Raw genomic sequence first — 27,708 nt, forward strand, 5'->3', positions numbered from 1 at the left:
CAATTGGAGACCAGCCTGTCCCCCTTCACTGGTTTTTTTTTTTTTTTTTTTTTTTTTTATTTTTTTTTCATGGGTGCTGCTGTAACCTTCCATTCATTGAATAATTTTTTTTTCAATTTTCGTCAGAATAGTTAAAAGGTACAATAAATATGGATGACACAACCCACTAAACCCTCAGAAAGCTATAGAATTTTCCTATTATATTAAAAAAAGGTAGGTATGTCTAATCTTGATGGTTTGATAGTCTTGAAACTTTTAGGAATTGTTTTCTGGGCCAAGGGAGTTACATTTGTTTTTTTGTGGAGTTTTTCTTTCAGGGTTCTGAGAGCTGACCAAAACACGAGCTTTGTCTCGAATAAGTGTAAAACTTATGGCTGCAAGTCCCTGGGCCAAGGGGGAAGACATGAAACTCCCAATAAATGGGCTCAAAAAGGTTTTTTTCTGGCCAGCTTAGACTTGTATCTTTAGATCCTTGGGTCATAGGGCCCCAATGCACAAGAAAAAATAGAAAAAAAACTTTCCCCCAAAAAAGCCAAAAACTTTTTTTCAGAATGGCTTTAAACTTAAAACTAGAAGTGTCTGTGCCAAAGGGATCCCAATGTTCACAAAAATAATAAAAAATAATTTCTGGGGATAGGTCCTCCAAAATGGGGCCTCTAGACTTCAGTGCAAAAGAAAAAACTGATAAGAATTTTGTTTCCTCCAAAAAGGGGACCAAAATCGGTTTTTGGAATGAATTAAAACTTATATTCCTCAATTCCTGGCAGAAGGGAACCCAAATGCACAAAAAAGTCTGTGGCACCAGCCCTTTAAAATCGACCAAATGCTTTTTCTTATTGGCTTGAAATTTATTTCTTGAAGTTCCAGTGACCCTAATAGTTGGTTGCAAAAATTGGAGCCCAAAACTCCATAAAATGGAGGAGGATTTTTTAGATGTTTCAAGAAAATGTGTTGAGATTGTTTTGAATACCTGTCTGACTGACGGTATTCCAAACAGTAAGCTGTACAAAAAATGTGGTTCAATCCTGCTTGATAGAACTATAACCAGTGAAAGGTGGAGATGCAAAGACAAGTTGTTCAGATGAAGGATGGCAGACTGTCCTTGTTGGCCAACCATCTAGGGACAAAGGAAAAAGAGGTAGTTTCCGAATAGGGTGAGAGGAGGTCGTAAATAAATGTTTTTGGGAAATTGGAACTTCTTGGGATGGTGTAAAGAGGGAGGCTTTGAGTAGATGGGGATGGAGGAGAAGCGTGCGTAGTTGTTTTGGCCTCGGGTGACTTGGTGCTGCAGTGTCGTTAGTAGTTCTGGTTTTAGGTTCAGGGAATGGGCCTGGAAAATAATATTTTCTGATCAAATTGAAAGTTTTAGGGATTGTTATTCCTGGGCCAAAATAACCTCAAATTTGTGGCAGGTGGAAGTGTCTTAGGGGGTCTGTCAATAGGCCAGCAAATTTTTAATTCTAATTGTTTAAACTTCAGTCCATAAGGCGCTGGACAAGGGGACTATATTGCGTTAAAAACATAGATAAGTACATAAATAAAATGTTGGTGTGTCCAAAATGGGGCCTGAAAACATGCCAAAAAACTTTTCTTCTGTGTCTCTTGTTGGGGCCCAAAATAAGGCAAAAAAAAAAATCTTGGTTTACGTGGAAATAGGCAACACTCTCAGATTACTCACTTAGTCTGGATACAAGGTTATAATTTAAATTAAAGAGGTCTATGAAAATGTTTGGCCCAGCAAAATTGACTTTCGTTTTATTTATTTAAAATTTTCATCCAGTATCTACTTTTCTAGTTGTTTTTTTAAGCTGCTATATCTAGTTGTATCCAGAAGCAAATAAAAAGCTTTATTTTTTAGTCAAACTGCTGAAAAGTTGAAAGAAGAATCAGGATGCATTTTGGATCATCCATCAGCAGCACATTTTCAAAAACATATTCTTAGTGGAAAATGGTTTGAAGCTGAAACAGATCTTGAGCACCTAAGACCATTTTTATTGGATGTAAAATCATTGACAGTAAGTGGTTAGGTTTTCGAAAAGTTTTCTTATGTATAAGTTGTGTAATACTTTAATGACATTTTGTAAAATATTATTATTTGTATTCGAGGCACTTGTCTTTGTAACTCGTATATACTAGATTGTTTCTATTCAAAAAAAGAAAAAAACATAATAAATTACCAAAGAGTCCTTGAAAAGTTGATAAAGTTTTTTTTAATGTTTTTACTTTTATGAGTATGTATATTTACATTATTTTGTTACTCCTAAAGAATCATGACCAATAAAATAAATTGAAGATATGCTGGTTACGTTTGAATGATTTGTTAATTTTAGTTGTCACAAATCAAAGTCTCACTTATTATTTGACCAACAAATTTATATCTCTCGTTTCTTTTAAGAGTCTTTCCACATTTTTCTAGCTGCTTGACTTATTCAGTTTTCCTAAGTGTTTCTCTCTTCATTGTAGAATGTGCTGCTCTCTTCACACTATAACATCAATGATGACGTAAATTTAAGGGTATTTATTAGGTAGGCATGGTGGCAACTAAGTTTTAATTATTTTTACTCCATCCATCGCCCCTGGAGTCTTGAGTAGTGCCTTTGTGTAAATTTCTATGTGTAAAGTTTGTCTTGGGTTTTCAGGATGAGATGATAAAAACCTCAAGTCTTAGGATTTTGACCAATGCTGTATCCAGGGTAGGGGTTAGGGGATACCCCCTGAAATGTTTGTCCGACACGAAAAATTTTAACAAAACTGAATTTAAACAAATTTTTGATGCGTTTTTTAAAGTTCCCCCCCCCTCTCCCCTAAAAAATCTTTTGGTATAAAACCCCTGCCCCCGAAAATAATCCTGGATACGGCCCTAGTTTTGATCATGGGAATTTTAATGGTATACTTTCTATTTTGATCCATTGCTATTTTTGAAAGGTTTCAAGCAATTTTTTGAAATTCCTAATGATTCACTTTCTTAACTAGTTTCACTGTTAAGTATGGTAGTTAAAAGTTAGCCTGAAAAACAATTACCATTTCATTCAATCATGGGAATTTTAATGGTATACTTTCTATTTTGATCCATTGCTATTTTTGAAAGGTTTCAAGCAATTTTTTAAATGCCTAATGATTCACTTTCTTAACTAGTTTCACTGTTAAGTATGGTAGTTGAAAGTTAGCCTGAAAAACAATTACCATTTCTGAACCAGCTCTTTTTCTTTTTTCTTTTTTCTTTTTTTTTAATCAGACAGTTTTTCTTTTCCTTCTCTTTTTATTCTCAGTTGTTATGGGCAGCGGTTTGCTCTTTACTAGATTGTAGCCACTGCTGCCACCGTAAATATTGCAGTCCTCCCACTGGGTTCATAATTATGAAAAAAGTTCATATTTTTAACTTAGGTTCATAAATGGGTCACAACTTATAAAAAAGGTTCATAAAGCTCATATTTTTCTTGTCATCAGCTGGAAAGCAGTTGAAGTTGCCGTCTTTTTCCTTATAAAAGACAAGAAAAGCAAATGTGCAAGAGTTTTATTTAAAACGTTTCAAACTGTAAAATTGTCTGTTTTTGCGAAAATGTTGAGCTTCCTCCATTTTATTTTCTTAGACATGCTGCAAGTCGATGACAAACCATTGTTGTTTTAGCTGAGAGACTTGATGAGCGGATGGTCTCGATGAGTATTTCCTGAAATTCATCCCTGAGAAAAGACAAGAATTGATGAAGTCCAGCAAACACCTAGAGGTATCTCACTTGAGAGAGAGTAGTCTCAAGTGTACCACAACCAAAGCATTAGTCCTCTTTATCATATCTTTCGGAAAGCTATTTGCTCAGTTCACAGAGTTGTTTCAACGTGGAGAACCACCTCTCCATATTCTGTATGACGAAATGCGTCAACTAGTAATGATGGTCGCCAGCCGTTTTGTTAAGGAAAATGCTTTGACTGATTGTCAGAAGGAAAAAAAAACTTTCTATGCTCGCCTATTCAAGTGGAGATTTTCTTTCATCCGATGAAGTGGCATGCAGTGACGTCGGGGAAGAATGCCTGTCAAAGGTACAATAAGTTGATGCTCTGAACTTCAGGAGTAGTGCCAGAACTGCTTACCTGGCCGCTTGCCGCCGATGTTGAAGAGAAATCACTAGGCCAAAGTGCCTTTCATTATTTCTGGTGTCTGCGGCTGGATGATTCGAATCCGGAGACAAGAAGAAATGACTTCGTGAAAATTGTTGGATTTATGCCTTTCCGTGTGAATACTGAAGCTGCCAGGGATGAATGGAACTTGCTCCAGCTGGAACCAAGTTTGCCTAAGAACTTGACTTCATTTGCCTAAGGATGGATGTTTTATGGAACTCGGTTTTTAGTCTGAAAAACTATCAAGGGCAGACAAAATATCCACTTGTTTCAAAGATAGTAAAAGCAGCTCTCTACATGTCGCATGGGAACGCTGACAGTGAACGTGATTTTTCCCTGTCAGGACAGATCATGACCTAGGAAAAATCATTGATGAATTTGAAAATTCTCAATGCTAGACTGACAGTCTCTGACGCACTCAAGAGGTTTGAGAACAGGCCCGAAATAGTCCATATTACCCAAGAGCTGTTGAATTTGGGGCGAAATGCGTGCCAGAGCTATAAATTGTGCCCGGAAACTGAGCGATCTAGACAGGCTGAAGAGGAGTCCATTAGGAAAGAAGAAGAAGAGGAAAAAAAAGGATGTTATCTGAGAAGAAGATCATTCAACACCTGGAAAAGATTTTATTGAGAATAAGTCAGTTGAAAAGGAGAAGAGACAAGTAGCAGAAAGGCTTCTTCAAGAAGCTAATGAGAAGCTGAAAAGAGATACAGATGCCAAAGACTTCGTAGAAATAAGCCTTGCACAAAATGTGATCGAGGCTTTGAGCTGGAAGATACGCGAATAAGATAAGGCAGCCAGAGAGGTTGATCTGATATGGATCAGGGCAAATAAACAAAAGTTGTCCTTAATTTCGTCATATTTTGTTAAAAGGAACAAATGGAATTTACTATTTAATACTGGTGTACTTTGTACTGTTGTATTGAAAAACTCGTGAAAAAAAACAACAAAAACAAAAAGAACATGTGAACCAGTAACGAAAACATTAACTGACGCATTTTGTGTTCATGGACAGTCTCTGAGGTGCACATATCGTAAATTTAGGTTCATGATTGGTTCATAAGAAGCGCAATCAAAGGTTTTCAAAAGTTTATAAAGTGCAATCAAAAGTTCAGGTTCATAATTGGTTCATAAAAAGCGCAATCAAAAGTTCATAAAGTTCATATTTTTGTGGTCAAAAGTTCATAAAGTTCATATTTTTTACAAAAAAAATCTAGCGGGAAGCCTGATACTGTTCTCTGAGACTCTATAGACTACCTGAGCACCATGTATTAGGACTTGAAGTTTTAAGGCGCATTGAAGGTATTTTGAGTCTTATCGCATTATGACGTTATTTGATGCCGCCTGAATGTCTTTATCTGTTAAACGTTTGATAAAACGAAAATATCAAAATTATTAAGCTTTTGGGCAAAAATTTGTCTCTATTTGATCTATGAAAATTGAAGGCCCTAGCAAGTGGAAGCAAACTACAGCATTTTCACATTTATAGCTTGATTAGTTTGACTTTTGTTTTGTAAATATATATAATACAATATTTCGTATTTTCTTCTGTTAACCCTTTTTGTTCATAGGAAATGAGATTTCTTCTTCTTGAAGAAAAATTTTTGGAGTTGCTGGAAGATGGAAAGCATATAGAAGCTTTACATGTCTTGAGGCATGAAATGAACATGTTAAATCATGACCAGGAGCGAATTCACGCTCTATCAATGTAAGTCTCTTTTTAAAATGCTTATTTTATTGTTACACGTTGCTGTTTGGAATTGTAAACAAATCCGAAAAATTCTAACTCGATTAATACTTGGTGTTTAGTTTCAAACCCGAGCTGTAGTTGGTATTTATTGTCTAGATAGAGTAAAATTGATTTTCTTTCTTTTCGTACAACGTGATTCAATAGTTGTTAATTCTCATATATGATTGTGTGTTTGAGGATATTAGATGTCCTAGGCTAGAATCGTGTACATAGTTTGTTAATTAGGGGGGGGGGAGACAAAATGTATTTTTCTGAAATATGGGGGGGGGGTGGCTTTTTTCTATAGTGGAGTTACCAAAAAAGGACATTTTTCAATGAAAATAGCATAAAAAAGATATTTTCAAAATATCAAGCTAGACTTCCGAATTCTTATCAAATTCTAATCTTTATTATACAGAAATGCTTACAGAAGTGGAGTCTAATTTTAACGAGAGTCTGTGGACTCTTACCTTGAGGAATACCTTGATATAAAGTACATTTAATTAGGCTTTGGCCACTTATCTGATAGTCAAGATTATCCATCAATGATTTTTCAAGTGCAGTGATGAATTTAATAGATCACGAGGGTTAGAACAATGAAACAGAGGGGATTGTTGTCAGGATTGATTGTGATAGCCCTGGAAAAGGCTGCATAATGGAAGATAACTAGCGCAGTTCATTTTGTTTTTAATTGGCTACTGCTGTGTCTTTCCACTTACATTACAGCGGATGGAGTTTCTTGTTTATTAAACCATTACAACTAATACGTTCCCGGGTATGTGTTCAATTCAAGGTTTTCCGCAAATAAATTGCAAACTGGAATAATTTTTGCAGGAGGGTCTAGAAGGAGCAAGAAAACAATTTTGATGGGCTAAGTTAGCCCATTTTGATGGGCTTTTTATACTTTTTTTTATATTTTTCTTCTTATTGTAAGGATTTGATTAGATTTCTTTCAGCATTTGGATATTATAAAATCTTTATGCTAAGGTACCTTAGTCTCCAGATTCTGTATAAGAAGCTTGTTTTGTTCTCAAGTGTATCTAAAGCCTTACTTTCAGGAACAATTCTTGGTTGCAATGCCCTTTGTTCTGTGACGCAATCGTTCGTACCTTTTTCTGTTTTTTCGTCTCTTCCTAAAATTGTGGCTTTATTTTCTCCTTGAAATTGGCCTAATTTATCTATTAATCATTTAGATACTCTTACCATTAAAACACTTTCACAATGTTACGTAGATCTATGTAACTTTTTAAAAGATATTTGTCTTTAATATTGATTATTTGACATTGCTCTGCAGTGTTAGAAAAGAAATATAAATGTACTCCAAACCTGTTTGTGAGGATGGATATATCTAGTATTATTCCCAGTCGAGCACTGAACTTAATTGAAAATAATTTGCAAGAACCAAATTGTGCTGTTAAAGAGATTGTTGACCAACCTTGAGGCAGGGGTAAATGAACCACGAGTTGTAGTTTCCTTTGGAAAAGGATGTGCCTTGCCTTTTCAACGCTAAGGTTGGCAATAAACGCATTTTTTATGAGTAGAGCACCTTATCAGCTGTTTGTATTATCAAACAGTTCGTGGTAACGAACTGTAAGTAAGGAGTGACCCGGCTCAAGAAATTTGATACCAGTAGGTACATCAAAAGAATCAAGATACAAATAAGTACAAGAAAGAAAGTTAAGTTTTACGCATCAAAAGTTACGAGCCTGAGAGTATTTGCCTTATTTTCGGAAAAAAGGGGGAAACATCCCCTAAAAGTCACAGAATCTTAGTGAAAATCTTACCATCAGATTCAGCATATCAGAGAACCATGCTGTGGAGATTTTAAGCTCTTATCTGCAAAAATGTGGAATTTTGTATTTTTTGCCAGAAGATCACAAATGCGTTTTTTTTTTTGTTTTTTTGTTAGTTTTTTTTTTCAGGGGTGATCACATTGACCCAGTGGTCTTAGAATATCGTGAGAGGGCTCATTCGAACAAAAATTAAAAATTCTAGTGCCCTTTTTGAGTGACCAAAAATTGGAGGGCAACTAGGCCCCCTCCCACGCTCGTTTTGTCCCCAAAGTCACCCGGTCGAACTTTTGAGATGGCCACTTTGTTCAGCATAGTCGAAAAATCTAATAACTACGTCTTTGAGGATGACTTAATCCCCCTGGGGGAAGGGCTGCAAGTTGTGAACTTTACCCATTGTTTACATATGGTATTGGTTATTGAGAAGTATACAGACGTTTTTTTTTTGGGGGGGGGGGTTTTTGGTGGGGGAGGGAGAAGGTTACGCGGTAGGATCTTTCCATGGAGGAATTTTTCATGTGGGAGGAAATTTTCCATGAAGGGGGCGCCGGATTTACTAGCATTATTTTAAAACAACGATCAGAAATTAAATAAAAAAAACAAGTTTTTTCAGCTGAAAGTAAGGAGTAAGATTAAAACTTAAAATGAGCAGTAATTATTACGTATATGAGGGAGTGCGCCCCCTCGTCAATACCTCGCTCTTTACGCTAAAGATTTTTTTAGTACTTTCAAAAGAGTTATTTATTCTAATTAAACCCTTTGTGATTCAGGTGTCATTCTTAAAGGATTTGAACCAAATTCGAACTTTAGCGTAAAGAGCGAGGTATTGACGAGGGGGTGAGCCCCCTCATATCCGTAATAATTACTGTTCGTTTTAAGTTTTAATGTCGCTCCTTACTTTCTGTTGAAAAAACTTTTTTATATTTAATCTCTTGTGAAAGAGGCAAGGAAAAACTTCCCATTGCAGATTCGAAAACTTATGTAATGAAAAAGCTTGTACTCCTTTCCCAATGTTGTAGTCTGGATGTCACGTCGCATTTGGAAATAGAAGCAGTCTAGCTGTCTGATACTATTGGATTTTGCTGGAATTATAACAGACAGGTTAATTCCTTGCATCAGCTTCAACAGGGCAATAAGCAACATGATTGTTTGATCATAGATGATAGCAAAAAAGGTCAAACAGATCCGTATTATATTCAACTACTCCAGTCAGAACTGCTTCTCGTGCAGCACTGCTATGATAATGATTTGAAAATATATGTCAACCGTCACCAGAGTCACTTCATATCCTTTGTGTCATAATTGACCATCCAGGATGTGCACAAAATCAAGTTCATAGCTTTTTTTATGTTAAGAATTCATATTATTCGACGTCAATTTTATATTGTTGGTAAAAAGAAGCTTCGCTTCCAGCTTCTGGCTGTGGGTATTTTTAAAGATTTCAAAGCTTTTTCTTCTATTGCTCAAGGGTCTTGTTAGACTAAAGCTCCTCCATCAAGGACAATGGGCTCAAGGGGTATATGATTGTATCAGACCTTGTGTGAAGGGCTTTTAGATAGGTCTGCCAGTCCCGTATTATTTCTATTTTAATTTGTCATTGGGAAATGGCTATGATGCCTATGAAGTGAAACCAAAGCTTTGCTCTCTTATTGGGTTGCAGCATAAGTTTCTTGTTCCGTATAGAATCTCAAATTTGTTCGAGCGGATAAAAGTTGGCAAGCTCAATCGTTACAGGTAATTGCATATCCGTTATCGGTCTTGTAGTGTGCATAGGAAATGGTAAAAATACCTCCGTATGCCCTCGGAAAGCCTCGCCACTCAAGAATGTATTACAGTATGTTGAGAATAACCATATTTGGTATTAATAAATAAATATAAATGAGCTCTAAAACTTCCTAAAAGTAACTTTCTTGCATGTATGCATTATATAAAATTGAAAATAGTGGGAAAACCGCCTGATTCTTATATTGGAAATAAGATCATCAATTTTAATGGTAAACTGGATGGAGGTCTTAAATACCGGTATATTGGAAACAAATTTGGTAAAGGGATCTCTCTCTAGTCAACTCCAGGTGCTTAAAATTGTTGCTAACTCAGAACCTCAGAAAGCATGACACCCCCCCCCCCCAAAAAAAAGGAAATGTTATCTTATTTATCTAAGGCTCTGAGTTGTGTACAAGTATGATAGTTCTTGTTAATATTATATCAGTGGTGACACTATTAACAACACAATTCTTAGTGAAGTGTAAAAACCAATAACATGTTTGTTTCTTTATTTCTAGTTTGATGATGGCATCTGGTCCTGAAGAACTTCAAAAACGAGCCAAATGGCTTAGCAAAGGAAAAGCATCTCGATATCGCCTTATGAATAAATTGCAATCGTTTCTTCCCGCCAGTGTTATGCTGCCAAGTGGTCGTTTACGAACTTTGTTAGGTCAAGCTTTGACTTTACAGCAGCAAAATTGTAAATTTCACAACACAAAGGTGACTTGTGACCTTGGAAATTTTTCACTGCTAAATGACCATGAATGTTCGAGGTAAAACATTCTTTTTCAATTATACCTTAAGAGTTTAACAAAAAAAAGATTCTTGTCAGTAAACCAATTTCTGATAATTGAAACTTTAAGGATATATTTTGGCGACATTAATTTCGGTAGAAGCTATATTACTGACCAAAACAAATGGTATTTATCCTGTACATGAGGGGGACTGCAACCACCTTCAATTTTACGCTGTAGTTTAACCGCTGCTTAACTGAAAGCATTATAGAGTTTAAAAAAGTTGACCAGTAGATGATTTAATATTCTTACCGGTGTTGAGCTGAGCGATTCACGAGTTCACATAACTAAAACTATGATTTCCAACAGCATTGTAGGTGACATCGAGAAATGGTACCCACTGAAGAATTGAAATGAATGACAAGCTTTAATCAAATAAAAATAAAAAGCAACGTTGATGCTTAAAACGAGCAGGAATTAGCCTGTATATGAGGGGTACTTCCACCCCCTCAACCCCTTGCTTTCTATACTAAAGTTTGAGTGGGGGTGATGTTTGAGGTTTCATGGTCCCGCTTCAATTCTTTCATTTTTAAAAGGTTGACACTTTTTCTTTATTTGACACTTTTTAATTTTTTTGAATAGTGTTTACGTTTTTGTTATATTTCTACGTCAGTGTTAGTTTTTTTTTAAATAGTTTATCTTTTTTTCCATCTTTCTTTTCGTTTTCTGTTTATAAAGGCTTTCGGCTGTGAAGCTGAAATATTTAGACTCTATTATTATTTGTACATAAAAGTTGTGTTGTTTTTTTGTTTTTTTTTTGTTTTTTTTTTTTTTCGTCTCTTTCGAAGTTCACTGTCCTGGTAGAAGTTTTACCCCTTTGTAAAGTTTTCACTCCATCTTAGTCATAAACGAAATGGGCAGTGTGGTATAAGGAATTATTTACTAGGTATTACACCTCTTCCTTCACGGTAAAGCGTTGGTGGTGGAGATGTGGTGTTGTTGGGGCCACTGGTCGACTTTGATTTTCTCATTCAGGCAGAATGAAAGTCCAGGGGTGATTGTTGTTAAAATAAGATCCAGTTTGCCCACGTTTTTGCTAAAAAGTTTATGATTGGAATGGGTCACAGGCCCATTCTCTTAGATTTGGCTTGTAATGGTTTTCATTGGCTGTCAGTGATGAAAACTGGCTCCAATAAGCTATAATGGACGCGGCGAAGGCACCACCCACCTACCTCTCTGGTTAAAATGGGTGGCTGGGGCGGGGTGAAGGATCATGGTCCCCTTTTTGTTTCAATCATACAGATTAAAAGTCATTCCGTGATTCTACTTCATACAAGATACAACATGCTTATCCTTTTGCTAAAGAATGGGGGGGGGGGGGGCTCCCAGACAGTGCTGACAATCATGCAAAGATTAAAATCCTTACATGATTCTAGTTCAAACTAGGTGCTATATGTTTTAACTAGGTGCAGCTTTGTGCTAAAAGCTGGTGGTGTAAATGGTCAGAGATAGTGGTTCTGGTTGAGGGAGATTAGTTCCCTGCATTCCTTCCCCCTCTCTAGATTTAAAGAAAACGTCTTTTTGATATTCTCATTGAAATACCCTTTTATGAATTTTACTTGGGGGGGGAGCGGGTAAAAGTGCCACCGTAGCTTTTGAAAAACTTATTTTGTTCCCTCCCCCTACATTTTCATGAATTGCCACCACTGGTCAGACAATTACTTTTTTTCCTTCCTGGCGTCTTCGTATAGAATGGAAGGTGTTAATGTACTTGAAAGAGGGTCAACGTCCCAGTAAGTAGAAGTTCTAAGATAGCCAGTACATGGTCATGGTCTTCGTATGGTCTAAAGCCTTGGCCAGGAAGTTTAGAGTCCTTCATTTTGAAAAACAGTATGCAAATTGAACTCTACAGTATGACGTGAATGCCGGAGTGAGTCCTGTGTGTATTAGTAAACAACATAATTAAAACTCAAACTATAATTTTTAAGACAAAACAATTAATAGTTAGTAGGACATTATACCATGATTGTGTCAAAGCCGATTGTAACTAAGGAAAGGGGAATGAATCCTTCAAACAACGGAACAAAAAAAAACATGAGCATCAGTATGAAGCAACACAGGAAGGAAGGAGCAAAGGAACGAACTCAGGAAAGAACACAGGAAAAGATACAGGACCGAAGAAATACAGCAACAAAGACAGGGACAAACACTGCAATTAACTTATCATGATATCATGCTAAATTCCTAGTAAATAATTCCGGGTTCGGAGTTACAAAAGAAGCATTATCAAGACCGAGATGCAGTGAAATGCCTACTGTTCCAGGAATTATAGAAGTACATGAAATCAAATTCATCCTAGGTGAAGAAGCTGAGGCTTAAGTACAATCGTCAGAGAAGATAGAGGTTGAAATAAAATTGACAATGTCATTGTTCTTCACTAGGTTCCTAGGTTCCTTTGTGTGACACAAAAACGGTAAAACATACCGAAATATTGGAATGGAAGTAATCTTAAAGAAAAGAGATAGCAAACTAGCGTTGTTATTGAAAATGGATTGAAACGATAAACGGGGAAATTGATAAATCAATTGTTAAAAGAAACTGCATGTGGTCAAAATACGCATACTTTGTTAACCATTGAAAAACTTACCCTTCCTCTGCCCCCAGGGGCTGTCCCTTCCTCAGAGTTTGCTGTTTACGCTAAAGTCTTGAAGCTCTTCAAAAATACTTCTCATTCAAATTCGACGGTCCTTGTGTTTGAGTAGTCTTTCTTAAGGAATTTTGACAAAAGTCAACTTGTAGCGTAAAGAGCGAGGGTCTAGGAAGGGACAGCTCCCTCCCTAAGACGCGGAATAATTTCTGTTCGTTTTAAGTTTAATGTTGCTCCTTACTTTCATTTCATTTTTTTATTTAATTTCTGATCGTTTTCAAATCATGCCTTTCCTTCCTCCGTGTAAAATTTACCTGGAAATTCCCCTCTCCCCCGTAGAATACCCCCCAAAAATTCCCTATGTTTTCAAATAACAAATATTGTGTGTGAACATGAGCAAATTGCGTAACTCACAGCCCTTTCCCCAGGGACTATGGGGGTCATGTTATTCCCAAAGGCATAGTTATCGGACCTTTCATCTATGCTGAATCAAATGGCTATCTCAAAAAATTTTTACAAATACTGATATGCGCCACCGCTGCTGTAACATTGAGTCCACCACCACGATTATCAAACAGAGAAGACTGCATTGTTTGGGCCACGTCCTGAGACGACCCTATGATCGCATCATCAAGCAAGTGCTCCTTTTCCATATTGGCACAGGCCTCCTGCCAGCCAATTGAAGAATTGGGAGAGAACTGTCAAAAGGACCTCGGTACCATTGGTAGATTTTGAAAGTTTGGCAGAAAGTGGAAGAGCTCCTGGCTCCGGTTCGCTGAAGAGCTGGCACAAGATTGCGACAAATGGGAGTCAACCATACGGAGTCTTTTAGATGCCGGGTGAGGCGTCAGCGTCTGGTCCCGCAGCAAGTACAAGTACCATTAATGACTTAATAGTAGAAGTATGTGATGACGTCAGTTGCAATGGCGACATATGCCAATACAAAAGCGTGGCAGGTTAAAGTGGGTAATTATTAAAAACAAATGTAAACATAATGGTGTCAAGAAAGCATCTTAAACGAAAGAAAAGTAGGGAAAAGTATTAAAGCCAGGCAACTGAAGTATGTACTGCCAAAAAATAGCACCACAGCAAACATAGAGATATCCTTGAAATTGTGAAAAATATATTTATAAGTGACAAAAAGACCGCTGGAAGGAACAGTGCTCGAGCACATAAGGATCACTACTAAGTTGTCTTGAAATCGAGATTTTAAGAAATTTTGGAAGGGCCAAGTCTGATTGATTCTTCAGCTGGCCCCCTAAGCCTAAAATATACTGTAACAAAGTGTAGCATTTGATATTGACGACTTTAATGACTAAAATAAATGAAAGTATAATAATGGTAAAACATTCGAACCTTTATTAGTATATGGTTTTTTTTTCTCATTTTACACTATCTTAATTGAATTTTTTACCGCTTATTATATTTTTATTTCGTTTTGACTATAGATGGAAAGGTACTATTGTCTAAGAAACTATTTAAGGATTTTAGTGAAGCCATATATTGCTGTCACTTAATATATGTCTTATACGTCAAGGAAAGATTTGCCATATCTTGTGATTAATTCAAAAGTAAGGTTGATTGACTTCTTGACATTTATCAGAGACAACAACCAACAATATGATATTCCGAACGTCTTTTCTGCTAAGACTAACGTCATTGGGAAATGACGCTGCAGAGTAATCCAAATTAAATGAAAATAAATTTGTCAAGGTTGTTTTTTTCAGTGCGAATTAAATAAAAAAAAAACAACAAGCTTTTAAACTGAAAGTAAGGAGCAATATTAAAACTTAGAACGAACAGAAAATATTATATATATGACGGGGGTTGCCCCCTCTTCAATACCTCGCTCTTTATGCTAAAGCTTGGCTTTTTGTTCCAATTATTTAAGAATGACTCCTGAAACACATGGCCTGTTTAATTAGAAGAAAAATATTTTTTTAAAGTCCCAAAATTTTCATGTATACAGAGGCTCTGCAAGGTCTTCGTAACGCCGTGGATTATTCTTTTTCAAAATAGAGACCTTTGGGCACAAGCCCACTTAAGACTATTTTTCCTACAAGATGCGGGGACGTATTCTCCCGCATCACTGTGAGGTATTTTGATGGGATTATACAACTTCCTTACAAATCTTTTCCTTCAATATTCATTAGGGAGTCGAAATCCAAACCAATTTCACTGTGTAAACAGATATAAAAGGAATTGACTTCCTTTTAACAAAACTGGGCGTTTTTGCAATAATTAAAAATGGTGTAGAGATGAAAAGATTTACTAGCAACAAATTTCAAGTTCTTTTTGAAACGTGACTAAAAGCAGCTTGATAATGGTTGCCATCAAAGATGAATAGATTTTTCTTATTTGTCGGTAACGGTGTTTGATTACGTGTAGGTGATTTTGTCCAAGAAGACAAATTTCACAGCCCGAAGTGAACTATGTTTTTCCTAATCATGCTCTTTTTTTCCAGAATTGGGTGGGGGGACTGTCTGTCTTGCCACTGACACTGCAATATATCACCTAAAATTCTTGACTGTAATTGGATGATAAGGAGACCTTATGTTTCTTAAATTTGTTATTAACAGTTGAGCAAATTGTTAGATATAGCCAAGATAAATGCCCTGAAAACGATTGGATATAATGAATATTGTTATTATTATTGTACAGTTTAATCAGAAATGTAAATTTGTGCTTTCTTTAAAAGTAGAAATACGGAAAGGAGGGGGAATGGTGTATTAACTATAATTATGCTTAAAGTTACGAAATTGTTGGTGCTACAAATTATTTATTGTTTTTACTGTCTTGCAGAGACCAGTTCCCTTGTGTAACAGTACAAACATTATCTGACCACTGCGACGATGTCCTGTATTGCAAGTTTTCAAATGATGGATCTATGCTTGCTACGGGTTCAAAGGACTCAACTGTGATAATATGGAATGTTGACCCGGTATGTTTTCGCTGGTTCCAATAAAACTTGGCCCCTTGCAATTGAGTCACCACACAAATCACCACCATTTAATTAAAAATGTCATTTTCTATTCTCTGTCAAAAACACTGCCTGACAACTGACATGAGAACTTTTATCGTTCAGAGTTTTTAATTTAGCCATAAATCATTTGTTTTAAAGTTCAATGAATTTTGTAGAAGAAAAATATTGGACCCCCCCCCCTCCCCCAAGTCAAATATAATTTGTTGTTAATAAGTAGGTCCAGAAGAGAACTCATTGAAGCTTTGGTGAATAGTATTCTACTTCGTAAAACAAGCGCTAAAATTATTGATACACTAAATGCAAGGCGGGGGGTTAGGGGGTATGAACCCTTCCCCCCCTTAAATTTTTGTCCGGGTCGTAAAAACGTGACAAAATGCATATAAACAAATTTTGTAATGCGTTTAAAAAAATTATAGCCCCTTCCCCCCGAGAAATCCTGGATAGGGTCTTAATTGCTTGTGATTTTTAGAATATTGTTTTGCTACTATTTTTTTCCTCAGACATTTGTAGATCAATGATGTTTAGTTACCATATGTGTACTGTTGTATATGTATGCTATAATGTTTGGACGCCGTTTTCTCTAAATTAATAACATCTAAATATACTGTATGTCTATAAAAGTCAAAGATTATTCATACCGAGTAATCAACGATTGTTAACATTTTGAAGATTTTAAATTAGATCTTAAACTACGTACCGTAAAAAATGTTTAAAATGATATAAGTATAAAACAAAAAATTGAATTGTGAATCGGGGGAGTATAACCCATTCTGTCATAAAAGGACTGGCATAAAGGGGAGATAAAAGGGGTGATGGTTATGTTCTAAGCTTTGTCATTCTTTCAGAGTATTCCAAAGGATAGTGGCATCAAGCGTCGGTTTTTGTTTTATGGTAAAAATAGGTGATTTTTTACTTTTATTGTGGAAATTTCGCAAGAACGACAGAAAAAAGGAATTTATATAACTGTAAAATTGTTATTATATTGCCGGCATCGGTGTATACGTCATTAATTTTTCAATTAAGTGATGCTTTTGTTAATAATTTATATGATGTATTTGATTTTGCCTGTTGTAGATACGAAATACCTAGTATATGATTTTGCCTCTAAGAAATTGTGGTAGAACAGAGATCCTGAAATTTACGCAAAATTCTCTGTTTCTAATGGACTATTATTATTATTATTATTTTATTACCCATTATTACACATACAAAATGTTGTAAATGGAGTACAAAAGAGAAAAAATAACAACAAAATATCCAAAGAAAAGTCAACTACAGAAAGACAAGATTTAGAACATTACTAGAACAATTTTTTTTTTTTTTTTCAAATTTATGTTATTGCGACGTATAACGAAGAGTGGCTTGGTTCAAATGCCTTTGCAAATCGATCACGGCGATTCAGTACAGCTATAAGTGGGTCGGTTATACCATACTTCAGAGACATTTTCGAATTCCTCATCCAAATTGGAAGACGAAGTAGATACTTACAATATCTTTAGAAAGTAGACCGAATACTGTGGCGATCAGACGAAGTAAATATTTTCCAAAACGGAGATAGGGCTAGCACATGTGGCAAAACAAAAGCGTTATACACCCTTGCGAGTAGAAAACGGTTGAAGTGGCACTTCATTGAAACGAGAATTCTATAAGCTCTTCGTGTCTTCACAGCGAACAACGAAACAAGGCAATCGCGAGTTTTTTTAAGATCACTACATATTGGAAGGCCGAGGTACATAATCTTAGACAAAGACTTAATCGTATAAGTTCCGAAAATAACATCAACTGGTACACTATCTTTAACGCGACTATTATATACGAGAACTTCACTCTTCTGGGGATTGAAAGAAAGAACTATGTTACCGTACTCCTTACTCAAAACATGGAAAGTCTCTTCGATGCCTACAACTGTTCTACTCGCGTTCAAAATGTCGTCGGCATAATCGATCAGCAAAACATTGAGACCTCTAAACATACAAGTAGACTGAACTGGTCCTTGCGATGAAATAATACTATTATTGAATAGCGGTGGCGAAGTAAGTGCCCCTTGGCGTATTCCCTTCTCTACGGGTATAAGACTAGAAGATAGGGTTAAAGCATTAACACACGGTACATTTACACGTGCTTTTAATTTACTATACATATTTCTCAGTGCGGGTAGAATAGACTTATCCACGCCACAATTCCGAGCAGACAACCGTATCTGAGGGTGCACACCGGAGTCGAACGCGTGGTTGACATCATGACCGGCAAAATACAGTATCTCATTTGAATCATAGGTGTCATTCAACAAGTTGGTAATCATGTAGTGCGCGTATTCTCTATTCATGTCCTTTTTGAAAATAAATTGCTTTTCCGGCGTGCTACACATCGCACTAAGCCTATTTACAACAAACAGTCCCAATAACTTGCACAGTACAGGTGCGACAGTAATCGGGCGGTAAGAAGAACACTGCCACCCGTCTTTTCCGTTTTTTAGTACAGGAGTAATTACACCCGTCAAGAATAGGTCTGGAACAATCCCAGCATTAAAAACCATTTGGTACAGGAGACAAAGGTGCTCAACAAGGTTCTGACTTCCCCCTTGCAGATGCAATCCGCACAGGTTATCCACCCCCCTCGACAACTTCTTCTTAAGTTTCGAGAGTGCCTCACTGACTGACGAATTAGACACACCAAAACCTACTTCCCGTTCACATTCCGCAAGACTCACATCGAGCTCAATAGAAAATTTATATTTCAGATCAGTATTAGGCGATGAAAACCCGTGCGTAAAATATTTAACCTACTCTCTCTCACTGGGCAGGACATCAACTAATTCTTTACGTTTCTTCTTTTTTAGGAATTTCCACATGCGATTGGGGTCTTGCTTTTCAGATTTACTATCACATTCGATAATCAGAGCACGATGTGTAGCGAGGGTTTTTGCGAATCTTCGCTTAGTATATAATCGGATGGAGTTCACTTTACCATCCCTTGGTTGACCAGTATCTACTCACATGTCTAACCAGAATTTCGCGTCCGCACACGCATCTACAAGATCTGAATTATCGGACCAGTGGGGTATTTCCTATCCAATCCGGACACGACAAATCGGTACTGCAGCCTTTTCCGCACACTGCAGTGCATGAACTATTTTGCTACAGTATATATTGATCAGAACTTGTTTATCACTTGCTGCAACTGAAGAAGATTTATGTAGTAGATTGTAAGGGACGCGAATTCTTGCTAAGATATCGTCACATACATTCTGGTACAAGGGGGGTATTAATTTTTTCCACATAACTTTCTGATACCATTTCCTTCCACTGGGCAGATCAGGGTGGGATTTCGAAGATGTATTAGGTGGGAAAACATAACCAACAGATACATGGTCAGATGCTCTGATGGATGTATCCACATGTGACTGGCAAATGGGAACTAGTTGATGTGAACACATTATAAGATCAATAGATTAAGTTGCTCCAGAGTTACGATCATACGTGAAATCAAGATCATTTTCCATTATATTTAGACCAGAGCATGCAGTCGAGAGTACTTGGGATCTAGGGCTTTCCGGATTCATCAAATCACAGTTCATATCACCGGCAACAGTGTATGACAAATTTTGGGTGCGACAATTGGCAATAGTGTTTGTTAATTTCCAAGAAGCACTATCGAACCTGGAATTTGATCCACAGGATTTGTAGTCTGTAGGCATATAAACTGGGAAGATTATTATCCGTTCAATCTTGATCACAAGAAAATTATCGGATACTTGGAAAACTGTCGCGCGTAAAGACTTTGAAGCAAGGATTGCGATACCGCCTGATGGCCGGCCTCTGCCACTCGATTTCGCACCAACAGCAAAAAGGTCGATTGAATCACCCATATTTAACAGTTCAGTCCCTTCTTTTGTCAGGAAATGTTCCTGGAGAAATACAACGTTATGACTGCGAATTAGGTTTTCGAGGATTGGCAGTTTGTTGACTACATTTCCATTAATGTTCCAAGTAATCAAACTTAATTCGCGAATCATTTATTAACTGCAAGTATTTTTTGCGCTTCTGGACAGCTGAAACTGTAGCATGGATGTTTGTCCGAACCACAGAGTGCGCATTTAATCGGTTTGATGCAAGGGTTGTCCTTAGTGCTACTGTGGTTATCCCCACATCTAGAACACTTGGATTCGTTCTTGCAGAATTTGGCTGCGTGACCAAATGCTTGACAATTGAAACATCTCATTGGAAGAAACAGATATTCAGAGATTGGGATGCGTTTGTAATAAATCACTGGGGGCGATTTAATGGCTTTTTCAAGGTCCACTTTGGAAGAGAACTGAAGTTTGAACGACCTAGAATTACCCAACTGCATAGCTCTCGAACAGTCCGGAATTATCTAACAGTGTTCCACATCGCTCTTATCTGTAGGAACGTGGCGTGCTATTCCGTAGAAAGATGGTTGTTTAATTTTTGCCTCAACGGATCTATCGTTAGCACATAACGCCTGCGTTATGTGCTAACGCGTTATGCCAACTGCGTTGGCAGACTCTTTATCGGCTAGTACTACCCGCCACCCACTCTTCAATGCTCGCAGTTACAATACTAGAGGATCTGTCGCCACATACCTTATCTAAGTACTCCTTTCTCATTTCTGGGTTCCTCAAGTCTTGAGGGGGTTCTTTAGTACAACTGCGTAGGTCTGCTGGGGTGTGGGGGACGATAGCTGGGACAAGGATCCAGATCCGCCGAGCGGCCTTTGAACAGGGGGACGATCACGCTCGTTAAAACTCTCTAGCTTAGAACACATTTCGTTTACTTTCCTAGTAATAACAGAGCTTACTTCCCCATGGACAATGGGTACTTCGTCTGGCTGATAGATGACGTATTTAGGGAGGGCAATTTCCTTTCCGTCGCAATATTTGAGCAATTTCAAAATGTCAGAGTTATTGTCAGTCATAATAACTTTCATGTTCATACAAGTACTAATAGCCGAATCCCTCCATATTCATTCTTTCGCCACTTGAATTTCTTCATTCTTGAAAAATTCAGCCGCTGTTTTTGCAATCTCATCAGACCGATTACCAGATTTCAAAGCACGGGAAACAAAATTCAGTAGAGGGTTAAGCACAAGCTTATCACCTGCCATCGTTCGCAGTTATGTGCGTGGATGCGCTCGTGCGCGCCGTAACATCGGGTCTTTTACGTCGAGAAAAACGAGGGAAGCGTAGAGCCCCGCTACCTATTCCCCGCAGTTTAAGAGTCAAAGGACTCGGCAGGTACCTTTACGGCCGTTGCAACAGGTGCCCTCCCCTCTTCTGCTCGTTTTCCTCCCAAGAAGAGAAAATGCGCGAATATCGCCAAAAATATACGAAAAACGGTTGAGACTAAGTGATCTATGGCAATGAAATTTAACGTCTGGTAACTGGTGATAGTTTGGAAGAAGAAGAATCACTTTGAATGTAGCCTGGTAGCTGTATTTACAAATAAAAAACAGCTGTTTTTGTTTGTTTGAATTAGATTTGAACACAAAGGCTAATACCCATGGGAAAAGAAAATGAAATATCACCAGCTTCAAAGTCCAGGTAAGCCAAGTCCAACCATAAGGAAATCTACTTAAGATGATATTTAAGGATAGATATGAGTAGAAAATGATATATATAAGTAGAAATAGATGTTTTGTCTCACAAAATTATCTAAAAAAATCTGTATTCAAATTTCACACCACCAAGTTGCTTTTGTTGTTATGTCGCTATTTCTTTGTGGGTATCGATTTGTTCTGAATAAGAAACATAAGCGACGAGTTCATAGAAACCAATCTTTCTATGAAGAAATAGACGGCAAATAAGGTAGTAAAGTTTAAAAAAAGAAGTCAATTCTTTGTTTCATATAATAGGATATATAGTGCATCATCTTGGTTTGTCTGGTAATAGCCAAAAATACCAAAAATATTTCATTTTAAGTATTCCGATGATGGGGCTAGAATTACTGTTGTTAAAAGAGCAAAGTCTGATCTTTACTGGCCTGTGATTCAATTTTGAGTTAGAGCCATTCAAACTAATTTTAAGTCCAGATCATAGTCGCGCTCGTTGATAAAATCAAAATTACGGGTAAATATAGCGCTAATTTTCTACCCCGTGTCTGATTTTTCGAGTTGGGCAGCTTAAAATTTAGCATTGACTAATCAGAATAAAATTTAAGGCATAAATTTTTAGAAATTAGTTAAGATGGAAGCACAGAACAGCAGTTTCCATATCTCTACGATGGATTGACAAAAGACATAGTATTTAGTAGGCAATCGTTGAGAACAAACTGACGTTGATATAAGCTTTTGAAACCGATTTCTGTCTATTTCAATTTTCTGCTACTGAATTGCAAGTGTGGTGTTAAAATCGAGGAAACCGTATTCATAGATATTGGCTTTTTTATCGACAGGTATGGATAGGGCGTAGTTCTAACTCGAGAATTGGACCTTTGATATTCTGAATACAAAGCAACGGGCACAAAAACTGGAAAGCTCATATCATATAGCCAGAAAGTGCACATTTTCTGATAAAACTTTTCCAGTGATTTGTCTCTATGTCTTCAATGCTATTATGCATTTTTACTAATTATGTCTCTGATGTTTTTCCTGTCTTTCAGGGCAGGGGTTCGAATCCTTGTGTCTTTGATTATTGGGCATGGGGATGGGGGGTCAGGGGTTTGACAGGGCTCTAGTTGACCCGTAAGGTCAACTAGAGCCCGACCTAGCTCCAAACGGGTGCCTGGAGAAATCTAGGTGAAGACTCGGGAAGTATTGGATGATTTGCCCCCCCCCCCACAACACATTGCACTCCTAGTCAAAGGCAGAGAATGAGTAGATCGGTAACTATGGTACGCAGAAGATTGATCTACATGTGGAAAAAAATTTGATGCTTTTCATATTGTTTCAAAACAGAGGTTTCTTTCTGACCTGGTACTACCAACCTGATCACGAAAGAAAATTTACGTCAGTGAAGCCCGCTTGTTGCTTTACTCATACTTTCCGTTAATAAGCACAATGTAGTAGAGTGAAAATAATTTCACTCTTTTTTTTAGTTCGGCTTTTCAAAAACTGCTCTGGGAAAATTGGGCGTTGAGAGTTGGATGCGCCATGCATAGTAGTCACTCCTGCTGTGTCGATTGGCGATATTAGTAGAATTGTTAGATATCCTGGTGAAAAATATTTGCTTTCCACTTGCCATCGAACCCTGAAACTTTACGCTCCTATTCCTCAGATCTTGTTTTTCTATGGGAATGTGTTTTGTTTTTGTAAGGCCGAACTCAGCCAACTGTCTTCCACAAGCCGTAGGATTAACAGTCAAAGAAAAGGTTTGGTGGTTATACCAATATATATATATATATATATATATATATATATATATATATATATATATATATATATATATATATCCTTAGACCTTAGTTCCTCCTGTACCTCCAGAGGCACACAGGGCGTCCGTTAACAGCCTCCAATCATCCCGCAAATGAGCTGTGGCGTAAATGTCCTCCCACTCTAGGATTAAGGATGCGTGAAGGGCTCTCCTGTCCCTCTCATATGTCCTGTGAAGCGTGTTTTTGGGCCTTCCTTGCCGACGCGTGCCGTCTGGTTGCCACTGGAGGATCATATTCGGTAGTCTCGATCTTGGCATACGGATAACATGGCCAAGATAGCGCCATCTTTGTTGCCTGACTACATCAGCGACATCAGGCTAGTTTGTGTAGTGGCGAATTTCCATGTTTGTTATCCTATCCTTCCAGTTAATGTTTAGGATACGTCGAAGACAGTTGTTTTCATATGCAGTGAGTCGTTTTTCCTGCTCGGCTGTGAGTTTTAAACATTCCATCGCGTACGTCAAGATCGAAAGGACATTCCTTCTGAAAAGGCGAAGTTTTAGCTGGAGTGAGTACTTCGCTGATCTCTAGACTGGCCGAAGTCGTTGAAATGCCGAGCTTGCCAGGACTATTCGTGTTCGCAGCTCTTTTTCGGAGTCGCCACTAAACGAGACGGTGCTGCCAAGATATCGGAAGTCAGTGACTTGCTCTATGCTTTCAGTCCCCAGCTGAATATTCATCGGTGAGTTAGTGGTTGACATCGCTTTGGTTTTGGGGGCATTGATATGTAACCCAAACTGCTCGGCTCTTTCGGCTAACTTGCGAAAAAAGTCTTGAAGTTTGCTTTTGTCTTTCTCCATCAATCCAACATCGTCTGCAAAATCGATATCTTGGAATAGTCTGCCTGCAATTTTGATCCCGTATCCATCAATTTGCCTGAATATGTAGTCCACTATGAGAATAAAGAGGAATGGAGACAGTACGCATCCTTGTTTGACACCTGTCATCATTTTGAAATATCATGTATTTCCTTCGGAGGTTCTCACGCAGCATTCCGTGTCTTCATACATTGCTATGATAAGGCGAACCAGCTTTTCAGGAATACCGTAGAAGATCAGGATCCTCCATAGTATTGGGCGGTCTATTGAGTCGAACGCTTTTTCAAAATCGACGAACAATAAATATAGACGTTGTCTCCATTCATTTGATTCTTCAAGCATGGTCCGCAGTGTGAATATCAGATCGGCGCAAGATCTTTTTGGTCGGAAACCATGTTGCTCCTCGCGTAAATGCGGGTCTAAGGCAGCTTGAAGTCTTGTCAGGATGATTATGCAGAAGAATTTTCCGGGTATCGAAGGAGGTTGATGCCTCTGTAATTGCCACAGACTGTCGCGTCTCCTTTTTTGAACAGTTTAATAATGGTTCCTGCTCTCCAGTCCTTTGGGACTTTTTCTTTTTGCCAGAGGAGGGAAAAGAAGACTAGCCACACTGAAAGGGACCTGCGGATCGATGACTTGACCATTTCTCCAGATATACGGTCACTACCCGGAGATTTTCCATTCTTCAGCTTTTTCGAGGCTGAAAGGATCTCGTCCGCCGTTGGCTCGTTTTCATTAATGAGAAGATCCGAAAATGGGCTGTCCGGAATGTCTGGTGGAACAGAAGGGAACGGGCGATTGAGAAGGTTTTCGAAGTAATCCGCATCTATCTTTTCGGTCATCTGGATCGGTTAGCAGTCTTCCGTTTCCGCCTTCTACTGGTCCTTCTTGTATATTAGTCTTCCCAACGATTTCTTCAGTTAGGCGGTACACAGCTCTCGTGTCACCACGTCGGGCTGCTTCTTCTGCCATTCTTACTTTCTCATTGAGGTGCTTTCGTTTGTCTGACCTAGCACTTTTCTTCACTTCTCTGCCCGCTTCCTTATAAGCTATGTCTTTCATGACATCAGCAGAGGGATCATTACTGAGCGTGCTCTGTTTTATTTTCTTGCGGTCTTCGATCAAGTCCCATGATCTTATATATATATATATATATATATATATATATATATATATATATATATATATATATATATATATATATATATATACGTTACGGGAATGTCCGCAAATTGGTTAAGGTCGACATTCACCGGTGAATGTCCGAAATACCATTTTTTCTCCTTGGATTTAGTCACCGTTGCCAGTAAATTTTTTCAATTTTATTCAAGGTTTGATGATGACTTATTAGGCTAGATTAGGTTTCGTTAGACGAAGTTGGCTTGGTTTAGGTTAGCTTAAGTTAAGTTTTTAACCCATTTCTGATATTTAGAAACAAATTTAACATAACTTAATCTAAACTAACATTATCTAACCTAATCTAACTTTTACCATCATAGGTTGCATAAGACTGGAAATGCTGACTCACAAAGCTAATTGAATCGAAGCAGAGAAAAATGAATTTCGAACATTCGCCGGTGAATGTCGACATTAACTAGATTTCGCACATTCACCGTCTATATATATATATATATATATATATATATATATATATATATATATATATATATATATATATATATATATATATACCCGTAGCTACCCGTATTTCAGTATATGCGTGGGTGAAAATATGTTTTAACGCTAAAGCACGTGACTGACTCTTGAATATATAAGGCTATTTCTTAAAAAAAAATAGAAGTGTATATCCTAACAAATGAGGAGCAATACCCGAAAATGATTAACAAACTGGTTTGCCTTATGTCTGTTTGAAACTGGCTGATTCACCAACACTTTTGGTAAAATCATAGCGCCTCACTGCAGATGGAATGTGCATTGTGCGTTAAGACGTAAAACTCGACAGAAGAAATTAATTTAAAATGTTGTCTAAAATGGGGGGGGGGGTGTAAATCAAAGGGATGGTCCAACCTCTGAAATACCTTCCATTAGAGAAGAAATTTCACCAGATTTGTTGAAAGTCAGATACGAATTGGTAAATTTTAAGGCCGTCTGGATGATCAGCGGTAGGGCAATTGACCTTTCAACAATGAACAAACAGGTCTGCCCTTGAGCACACTAGGGCTATATTTAGAGGTCAGGGTGATGAGCCCCATTCAGAAATGCCCTTCAGGACATCCAAGGAATTCATGGTGTCGACAATACCGGTAATAATCCTCTAATTCTTGCAGTTTGTATGCACAAGAGGAAGGAGGTAATTTTTTAAACAGAGTGAACATTTCAATAATAAGAAATCAGATCTCTATAATAAAAAAAAAAGGATAAACTACACACAAGTAAATTTTTGGGGTTTAAAAAGAATCTTTGAACTTTTGAGGGTTATCATTTGCTACATAATAAATATTTATTGAATAAAAGTGCTCAGAATTTATTCCGAAGAAATGGGTCTTTTTTTAAGCTATTTTCTTTCGTCTAGGAAACACGGAAGCTTAGCCGTAGCATGACGCTTGATGGACATACTACGGCTGTCGGCCATGTTGCCTGGTCTCCCAAAGGGGATTACCTCGTTGTTTGTGCCGGAGGCGGAGAAGCAGACTGCCCTGATGTCTGGATTTGGAATGTTGAAACAGGAGAGTAATATATTTCCAATTTTGCTTTTCTAATTTGGTTTATTCTATTTTTGCTATTAATTTTCATTCCAAACAAGCTTCTGCTTCTTCTGTTACTGTTTTAGCAGCCCTAGATGAATGGGCCTAGTTCTTGGCTATGATGAGCGGGGTGCTTTTGCCCTTCCCTTTACAATGATAGTAAAACAAATTCTAAATTTAGTTAGAAAACGAGCATAATTGTACCGGTAATCGGGTAAAAAACCAATTTTTTGTTTGTTTTTCCTCCTTGGAGAAATCTTAATTGGCCCCCTACCCTCGTACACCTTAGGTGACACCGACGAGCCTTTTTTTTCTATTTCGTTTGTTTTTTAGTATCATATTATTTTGTTTTCTTTTTTTCCTGAAAAGTTAAATTTAATTGTATACTATCATGTATATATATTGCATTCATGTCAAAATGAGATCGTTCTTTATCGTCTTTTTTTGTGTTATTTATTTGGAAATCAAATGTTGTGGCCCTTGCGAAAATTAGAGTAAAATGCATATAATGATTGAGATTATAGAAAAAAAGATATCCTAAGTGGGAAGGGGGGGTTGGTCTTTTTCTGCTCCTTGTGGATCTAAGAATAAAATAGCCCACCCCCTTTAGAGTTTGAGGCTTTTCAGAAATGTATCTGTTACTTATGGACCAGGCAGGTGACAAAGGGTGTATTTGTGATATGAAGATTATATTGGGAAAAAGCAAATGCATATGTAAAATAAAATAAAAATTTAATATAGACCCTAAAAAACATTTAATGCAATAACTATGTGTCTCCTGGAAGAAATCAACTTTGGGTGTTTTTAGTTTTTATTTAAAGTACATTTTATTTTACAGGTGCATTAGAAGCCAGAAACTCAAATTCTCCCGATGATTCAATAAGTTGTGCCTCATTCAGTCCTGACGGTCGGAGATTTGCCTGTGGAGGACTTCGTGGTCAGTTTTATATATGCGTAAGTATTTCCTTAAACAAGTAGTCTAATTTGGTATCAGTTAGGGGCTTGCTGAAATGGATTAAAAGTCAGCGAGATAGACT

At 37.4% G+C, this 27,708-nt stretch overlaps 1 protein-coding gene across 1 annotated transcript in view; it reads left to right on the forward strand.

Annotated features, from left to right (window-relative positions):
* The window catches only part of LOC148950270 (WD repeat-containing protein 26-like), a 49,650-nt gene that overhangs the window by 6,648 nt on the left and 15,294 nt on the right, over window positions 1-27,708 (forward strand). The window contains exons 2-7 of the mRNA XM_089092276.1: window positions 1,859-2,015; window positions 5,685-5,821; window positions 9,915-10,169; window positions 15,580-15,718; window positions 26,500-26,649; window positions 27,506-27,625. Of these exons, the coding sequence (XP_088948402.1) occupies window positions 1,859-2,015; window positions 5,685-5,821; window positions 9,915-10,169; window positions 15,580-15,718; window positions 26,500-26,649; window positions 27,506-27,625 (958 nt within the window). The remainder of the gene's footprint in view (window positions 1-1,858; window positions 2,016-5,684; window positions 5,822-9,914; window positions 10,170-15,579; window positions 15,719-26,499; window positions 26,650-27,505; window positions 27,626-27,708) is intronic.

This window comes from Artemia sp. Qi Xiang Cuo, chromosome 7, assembly GCF_049724085.1.
Source record: "Artemia sp. Qi Xiang Cuo chromosome 7, ASM4972408v1, whole genome shotgun sequence".
NCBI lineage: Eukaryota > Metazoa > Arthropoda > Branchiopoda > Anostraca > Artemiidae > Artemia > Artemia sp. Qi Xiang Cuo.